The sequence below is a fragment of the Rutidosis leptorrhynchoides genome, chromosome 2, assembly GCF_046630445.1.
Source record: "Rutidosis leptorrhynchoides isolate AG116_Rl617_1_P2 chromosome 2, CSIRO_AGI_Rlap_v1, whole genome shotgun sequence".
Lineage (NCBI taxonomy): Eukaryota > Viridiplantae > Streptophyta > Magnoliopsida > Asterales > Asteraceae > Rutidosis > Rutidosis leptorrhynchoides.
The window spans coordinates 478107226-478116217 of NC_092334.1; the positions used below are offsets into that span (position 1 = coordinate 478107226).

General features: G+C 30.8%; 1 protein-coding gene across 1 annotated transcript; it reads right to left on the reverse strand.

Moving 5' to 3' along the window:
- Positions 1–2964: 2964 nt before the first annotated feature.
- On the reverse strand, positions 2965–8376 carry LOC139892615 (uncharacterized). Its single transcript, XM_071875724.1, has 8 exons — positions 8073–8376; positions 7371–7436; positions 7217–7259; positions 6860–6914; positions 6530–6578; positions 4567–4634; positions 4233–4341; positions 2965–3401 (listed from the first exon to the last, which is right to left on the reverse strand). The coding sequence occupies exons 1-8, from the start codon at positions 8253–8255 to the stop codon at positions 3288–3290; spliced, it is 687 nt and encodes a 228-aa protein (XP_071731825.1). The 5' UTR covers positions 8256–8376; the 3' UTR covers positions 2965–3287.
- Positions 8377–8992: the final 616 nt, after the last annotated feature.

An 8992-nucleotide genomic window follows, 5' to 3' on the forward strand; every position in this document is an offset into this window, starting at 1 on the left:
ATATGTGTTTTTTTTTTATCATATATCCTTTTCACCATATACGCTTTTAATCATATGCGCTGTGTTTTTCACCATATGCGCTTTTAATCATATGCGATTTTCATCATATGCGTTGTGCTTTTCATCATATTCGCTTTTTATCATATGCGCTTTTTTATGTGAATAGTAAATTAATTAATTTCGTTTTACTATTCATATGAATTAATTTAGATTTACTATTTTGTTAATTGAGTAATATATATATACATCATATACTTGTGACTCCGAAGGCTCAAATGAATTTGACCATATAGTTATACGTTGTACCTTGCACATTAATTTTCAGTAGAAGCTTTAGATGCATATTATTTTCAGTAGAAGCTTTAGATGCACTTTTTTTTAATCATCAAATACCACAAACACTTTGTTTGCGTTTGTTCATAGTCATCAATGAAAACCATTTTCTTTAATTTTATTTTATACAATAAAATTAACGCATCATTATTCTTTTCAAAAACAATAATCTATTGTTATTGTTCACTTGTGCCATGTTTAACAACAAAAGTCAACAACCTCTGTCTTGTTTGTTGTGGCAACCAAAAACAACCTTTGCTTTTGTTACCGAGAATCCAAGACCAAAAAATAATTAATTTTTAATTAATCTTTTATCAAAACCATAAATGATTTTATTGATCTACGTTGATATGGCCATAAAGAATTGACGACTGACCTACTTTTGTAAGTGTATTTCGACTATCATCCCGAAAACGCACAACGACCTTTTTTTTTTTTTATGAACTATTTGTTTCATATCTAGCTTAGGCAATTATTGTGAACATTTGGTCCCTATAAGAGCATTTATTTTTTAGACTTTTAGTTGATTTGTACTTGTCACAATTAGGGATAGCACCCGCGGGTCGTGGATGCGGATCCATTGGATCCATCACCCGTACCCGCGGATTTTTTTTAAGAGACATCCAATTGAACCCTTGTTCGTTGAAACAATTTGACTATATTTTTACTCCCCATTATTAAACGGGCCATTTTGATGCACACTCTTAAAAAAATAATTTGTTTTTTAAGTTTTATTATTCAACCTCATTTTTTCAACGGTCACGTTTTTAACAAAACATTTGACAAGTTTGGAAAAAAGTTTTTTATTGATTATCATCAAAAGTTTTCTATTGTCACTCTACTGGATGGAATTATGGCATACAACCAAAATTGCAACCCAACACTACATAAGAACAAAAAGGTTGTTTTTAATTAACATATGTATATGTGTTAAACTCGGAATAATAATAACTTATTTTAGAAAATTAACATAAGACATGTTGAAACATTTTTGTCACATTTAGCTCATCAAGTCTAATACTTATCATTGATAGATTTTATCACGTCTAGGAGATGTTTACTTTTTTCTTGTATTAAATCCTACTTTCATTTACCTTTGTTTGGAAAAAAGTTTTTTTTTTACTTTGCTTTCCCCCTTTCTGTAAAACTCATTTAAACACTTTCTTTTTTTTAAAAAAAAAAAACTTCCTTTTTTTTACGTTACCCGTAAATTATAAATATAAAAAAAAACTTTTTGTTTAATTTTTTTTTCTAGTTTTTAAAAGGCCACTTGACCAATTTTTAATTCTTTCACAACACCTGATATCGTGATCGTGACCTTTCACCAAAGCAAGAGATATTCTTGATAAACTAAACACGGACTCGTGTTTGAAATTGTCGGCCACAAAAAAATTCATTTGATAAAAGTATATATATTTTTTTTTAGTTATAGAAGGAGACCACTTCATTTTCAATACTTCATTTTTGACAAAAAACTATTCCATTTTACCATCCCTTTTTTTTCTTACTTTAACTTTTAAGATATACTTTTAATAAAAATACAAACTACTTTTTCTTATTTTAACTTTTAAGATTTACTTTTAATAAAAATACAAACTACTTTTTGTATTTTAACTTTTAAGATTTACTTTTAATAAAAGTACAAACTACTTTTTCTTATTTTAACTTTTAAGATTTACTTTTAATAAAAATACAAACTATTTTTTTTATTTTAACTTTTAAAATTATAAATTTAAGAATAAACATTAGTATGCATGAAATAAATAATGATTAATTGCATAAGTAATCATAAATGTTAGATAACATATAAAGACCCCGTCGTATTCGTATTGATCGGAATTAATCTCGACCCATGGTACCGTGTTGTCAAATGACGTGTTGCGTACATAAAGTACCGTGTTGTCAAATGACGTGTTGCGTACAATCATGAGGTCTTATTAACATAAATATAAATGTTAGTGAAGTTAATAAGAGTTAGATTACAGAAAATATAATTCAGGTGGTATAACCGACCATATATAACTTAAATAACATAAATATAAATGTTAGTGAAGTTAGTAAAAGTTAGATTACAGAAATATAATTCAGGTGGTATAACCGACCATATATAACTTAAATAACATAAATATAAATGTTAGTGAAGTTAGTAAAAGTTAGATTACAGAAATATAATTCAGGTGGTATAACCGACCATATATAACTTAAATAACATAAATATAAATGTTAGTAGTCCAAAATTTGATATATTCGAGTCTGAAAATTATTAATAATTTCATACCTTGATTAGTGATTCGTGATCGTTTGAGATATCTTTTAATTACACTAAGCTTTTCGTGCTGATAACGTGTTATAATTCAGTAGGCTTATAACTACCTTTAATGGTTATAAGAACAAAGAGAGAAAAAGAGAGAAGAAGGAGAGAAGAAATATTGATATTGATATTTCAAGAGAAATGGTGCACCTTAAATGGTTACCATACATGTCTATTTATAGTATAAAATATTACTATACAAGAAATATAATAATAATAAAATTAACATCCAATCTAGATATTTTATAACACAATCTAGATATTTTATAACACTAATAAATTAATTGTACATCCTTAAAATGTTCAGTAACAGAGCTTTCTTTAGATGCCCACTCTATGTGGTTGATCTTGTTAATAGATATAATCGAATGGACAGTCACTTTATTTGCATCATTTTCAGTTTAATTAAACTAATACGAGTATCGACAAAACTATAAAAGTTGATCCTGATACAAGTTTCTAGCATGCCATTTGGAAAAACACAAGATTCAACCAAAATAAGGAAGCTATTCTACTTTCTAACTTCTCACAATTATGTTAACAACGCAACAAACGATTCACACAACCACTTCAAACACAGCAATATCTAAAATAACTAAATTTGACTTTGTATGAACACGACTTCCTGAAAGCTAGAAAGTCGTTAATCTCCCTTTTTGTGTTGACGTGAATGACGAAAGAGTACAGAACCAAAAGAAGCTAACATTCCGACCAAATATCCAATGATAGCACCATAAGTTACACAAATAGGCCATTCCTGTATAGACAAAAAAAAACGTGCATATATATTCTATATAAAGAAGAATAAGATGGTTCAAGGAGTAAATCTATAATCCGTAATCTGTAATCTGTAAATAAAATGAAAACAGATAGAAAAACAATTGTGAATGAAATCTGATAGGAAAACAATTGTATCCATGGTATTTGACTTCAGCTTTCAAGGTACGCATTCTACTTGTAACAGTCTACCATCTATCTACCATATATATATAATAATAATAATAACATTTTACTTCACAAACATAAACGTTTTTACCTCGAGATTTAAGTGATAAAGTGTTCTTTTTCGTACATAATAGTCGAGTACAACATAGACAATGTTTCAAATTTCCAAGCATATTATTCTCAGTTTCCCTACAACTATAGTGGTTTCTTTTTTACACTAAAGCCAAGAACTATTTTTCACAAAAAGAAACTAACAATGTATTGGCGGCAAGATGGGAGGATTGGGAAAGTCGGGTCACAAATCAAAAACGGGATTAGCTTACTAAGGTGCTGCCTTTAGATATATATCAAAACGGGCCGAGTAGGGTTATGTTGACCAAAAACACCTTCTGGTAAAAATTATATTTCCGTGAATAATGAACGAATTATATATGTTACTAAAACATCATTAGTATTATTACAGCAATAATCTAAGTCTTCGAATTAAAATAAATTGCTTTATAAGTAAACTATGAACGACTTTCAGTTTTTTAGACCCATTATGACGAAAATTAAGCCAAATTGTCGAATGGGTCAAAACTGCCACCTTTAATGCAATCTATCTTACGGGTTCATATCTGAATGTATCATAACAAAAGAATACCTGCCAAGCCCTTTCCCAGTCCAGTGGCATGGGCCAGGCCCCAAACCAAGCTCCAATTACTGCACCATGTGCAGGTAAACAAATCATATAATCTACAGATTCAATTAGCCTGCAAGTGAAAAGATGCACATGTAAATGTAACCATACACCATAAAAATAAAGAATGGATATCAGAACATGAATATTGAGTATACTCATATTTTGTAGAGAGTACACTATCCGATTTAATATGAGTACTTTATGATGGATGGACATTTAATACTAATCACTTGGTTACTTTTATTTAGGTGTAATGAGGAAGTCATGTAAATGATTCATATAATCAGGAACGTACTTTGTATGTGCAAATATACGATGCCAATCAAACCAAGATGAACCATAGACGGAAGCTGCAGGGACAACCTGCAGTCAGAATATGCAACAGATACATGAAAAATTACAAACTAAAAGACTTGGATGCCTTAAATCACCAATGGGAACATAGACTACCGTAAAAGGGGTGGCAACTTCAAGACGATTCAGTGAAAACAGGTAGATTCAAGCTATATATTATTATATTGATGCTAACTGGTCACGTGTAATAAACTTAACAGACAAAAAAAACTGGTCAAACAGATTGAGTTGGTTGAGTAGCCCATGCTAACCAAGTGTTAAACAGATAGAGTTGGTTAAGAGTAGCCCATGCTAACCAAGTGTTTATACTTTATACTTCAGAACCACCTAATTTGTTTCTTCTCTAATAACAGGATCATTGTTTTAATATATATATATATAGGGGCAGGATCAATGGGGAAGTAACCAATCGGGGGGAAGCGGGGGGAAGCAAAATTTTTTTTTTTTTTTTCGTTTTTTTGGAATTTTTTTTTGCCGGCATCAAGATCACACGAAAATATGAACATTTAGAAGAGACACTTCGTGATGAATGTTATTATTTAGACGGGAAAACGATCGACAAAAATAACATTCAAGATAATATTGTTCGTGAAGAATATGAACGATTTTTTTTCATGTTTTGTGAAGTAAAATTTAGCCCGATTTAGAGTTTAGGGTTTAGGGCTTAGGGTTTAGGGTTTGGTGTTTTGGGTTTATTCCATAAACCCAAAACACCAAACCCTAAACCCTAAGCCCTAAACCCTAAACTCTAAACCGTTCGTGTTAAAAACTCAATCTAAATCCTAAATCTAAACCCTAAATCTAAACCCTAAACCCTAAATTTCTAAACCCTAATATCTAAACCGTATAAACCCTAATATCTAAACCCCAATAGCTAAAACCCCAACATACGCTCGAAAAACACGATAATTGTTATATATTACTTCTTCGAGCGTTTTCCCGCCAAAATAAAAACATTTATCAAAAAGTGTCTCTACTAAATGTTCATATTTTCATCTCATCTATAATGTTCGTGAACAAAGTTTTTTCAAAAAACGAAAAAAAAAAAAAAAAATTTGCTTCCCCCGCTTCCCCTCGATTGGTTACTTCCCTCTTGATCCTACCACTATATATATATATATATATATATATATATATATATATATATATATATATATATATATATATATATATATATATATATATATATATATATATATATATATATATATATATATAGGAAAAGTGAATATGTGGCTGTTGTGCATATAAGCTTATATGACAAACACTTCAAATTTTCATGATTTTGATGTTGTTTTTGTAAAATAAGTTCTAAAATACGTTATTGAATCTACAACAAACAAAATAATTGATGATTTTGATAGTGTTTAAGAACTACTCATGCAAAACATGAGTTAATTCCGAATTTTGTTGCTTCAAATTAATATCTAATCATATAAAATGTTGTAAAATAGTTAAAATGTGGTTTAGTTTACAAGAAAAACATCAAAATCATGAGAATTTGTGGAGTTTGTCATATAAGCTTATATGTACAACAGCACCATATTCACTTCCCCCCACTATATATATATATATATATATATATATATATATATATATATATAGGGTTCGTACAATTCAAAAACTGGACAAAAAATGTTAGCATGTCAATTCCAACCCAGCTTGACCCGTTAGCTACCCTGTCATGCTTGTGCATTTTGTCACCTTCGACATAAACTACACACAGAGCAGAATGATAACTGAAGTTTTAAAATCAGTTTCCATGTCAAGTATAATACCAATTGGTCAAGGATCTAAAGTAAACCATATGACGAGTATTTATCGTCCAAAATATAAATAAAATATTTAAGGATATCTCATTAAATTTCTAAACATGAGAGTAAATTCTAGAACTTTGCACTCACAGTAAATGCGGACATCAGAAGAGACCAGTTGAGAGTTTTTAGAAAGTACCTGCATCGAAATGAAACTAAATTAGCTAGGATTGTGTGTGCATAAGCTTATACAACACAAACAGCTGAAAGATATTCGTTTACAGCAGAAGTCATAGGTTATGTCAAATTCTCGTATCAGAAGATATGCTTCCAAGCTTGCCTTATGAAATACATATACGATGATTTTAATTCAAAAATGTAAGATTAATGGAAGACCTTATAGAACTAATTTAAATCGCTATAAATTATCCAAACTAGAGTATATAGAAAGAAACATCCATTTAGTTGAAAAGTACATACTGCGTACCAACAGGTGCCCCTAAAGCAATAGCTCCAAGTGCATTGGCAGCAGCCCCTGCAAATTAATATGCCAAATGCCTATGGATATAAGCCCAGATCTTAATATTTGTATATTAGAAAGAAATAAAAAATAGTAACACTACGCGTATACAAAATTTGTAAAGGTATATGAATTGGTTTACTATAATTCTTTCCACACTTGGAGTAAAAAATTTTCCATAAACACATCAGAGAATGATACACGTCTATATACAGTTAATGCATATACTGACATGATTCTAAACATGCACATAAACATTTTAATTTGACGTTGTGAAACCATCAATAACAGCATAGGATCTAAGAGTGAAGACTAACCAACAGGAAGCCCTAAGAAACCTCTAGCTACAGCCTTCAAGTACTGCAATGTAACATTTTAAAACCCTTGTTAATCTTAAACATTCGATTTTACATATAATAACCCAATCAATAAATAAAAAATATACATAAAAAACAAAAAATTATGAATTACCGAACTCTTATTCTTATCTTTCCGAAAGGCACTGTAGATTAAAATCACAACTGGAGTCTCAATCAGCTGAAAGAGCAAAATTAAATTCAATAATTAAAGCAACGTGTTCTTCTCGGTGACGGGTAGATATATATGAGCCACTGTTTAGTATCCATTCTGTTGGATACAAAATACTGACGGCGTTGCGTACAAGTGAGTACAATTTTCTGAACACCATTAACCTCCAGTAATTTTACTTTGTTACATTATATACTCTAGTGTTCCCAACAGGTAAGCAAGATTCATTTTGTGCAACATATTCTCTTGCATTATACTTGCATCAGTCTTCTAAAACTTAGTAACGTTTATACAAACGAGAATTCATGCAATAATGCACAAACACATAATCAGTTGTCATGGAAATCAACAATATATACTGAGTGAAATTCAATAAACTAAGGTATACTTTTAGTAAATCATATACACCTAGGTTAAAGTGCAACTCAGATTTTTTATAAATCATATGTAGCTACTGAAACATAATCAACAGCAGCAAAAGCAAATTATCATCGACAATTAACTCACAAGTGGAATGTAAGAAGACTCATTGTCATCAACATCTCATGATTTAATAAACAGAGAAACATCGCTACAATAATAACTGTTTTCATATCATGATAATTTAAGTAACATAAAAAAAAGATGAAATTAACGAGTAATTACCGAAATTAAACGGAGTGTTTCAGCTGGATTATCGATTAAATTAATAGAGAATACATGATTTGCTAACCAAAACGATGACGCTAACGCGATTGTGCAACTCAAATGCGAAACAAGTAATTTTGAAGGTGATAGGTTTTGTAATCCTGTGGTATTTATAGTGGTGCTCTTCTTCTTACTCTTCATTTCGGTTTTACTTTTATCGATATGAGGTTGTTATCGGTGAGAAACACGGGGAGAAACTGTTGCCGGAATTAGGGATGGCAAAAAGGTCCTAAACCCGAAACTCCCACACTTCGGGTCGGGTATTCTTCGACCAACCATGGTTGACTGGTTTTAATTTTTCCCAGTACGGATATGTGTATGGGTTTCGATACCAACCCAAATATCCGACGTGGCCCATATCCTTATACTCAATCCGAAGGAGATCTCAATTTCATTAATAATAACATAACTTACAATGTGTTATTATACTATTGTTCTATATTTATATATATTTATTTTGATTCAGAGTCCAATTTAATATTATTATTGAAACATAAACTGAAATAAGTAAATGATGAATGATAATGGTTAATAACGGGGATATTCGATACCCACAAGAAAACCCGATAACTCTAGAGTTAGTAAGTATATGGGGATCCCCGTTACCCGTGAGTAAACCCGATTACTATACGGTTAGTAAGTAAATGGGGATCCGACGGGTTTGAAAAAGGGTTTCCTAATCGGGTTCGGGTCTGGGATTACCTAAACTCAACCCAACTCGACCCGATGCCTTCCCTAGCCGAAATCTGAAAAGGGATTTCGGATCGCAACGGGTATTAAGGTTACCCGAACCTGGCTCCCAATTCCATTTAGATTGTGATGTCTAAGGAGGCGTTCTCGACTTTTGATGAAATGATAAAGAATATGGAGGACCTTGA

What these genes read in the sequence shown, in the direction of transcription:
- LOC139892615 (XM_071875724.1), bottom strand. Translation starts at nt 8,255, where the DNA reads ATGAAGAGTAAGAAGAAGAGCACCACTATAAATACCACAGGATTACAA. An exon ending in AAACACTCCGTTTAATTTCG is followed by an intron (nt 7,437 to 8,072) that starts GTAATTACTCGT and finishes TTGCTCTTTCAG; the next exon opens with CTGATTGAGACTCCAGTTGT. An exon ending in TTCTGATGTCCGCATTTACT is followed by an intron (nt 4,635 to 6,529) that starts GTGAGTGCAAAG and finishes TTCTGACTGCAG; the next exon opens with GTTGTCCCTGCAGCTTCCGT.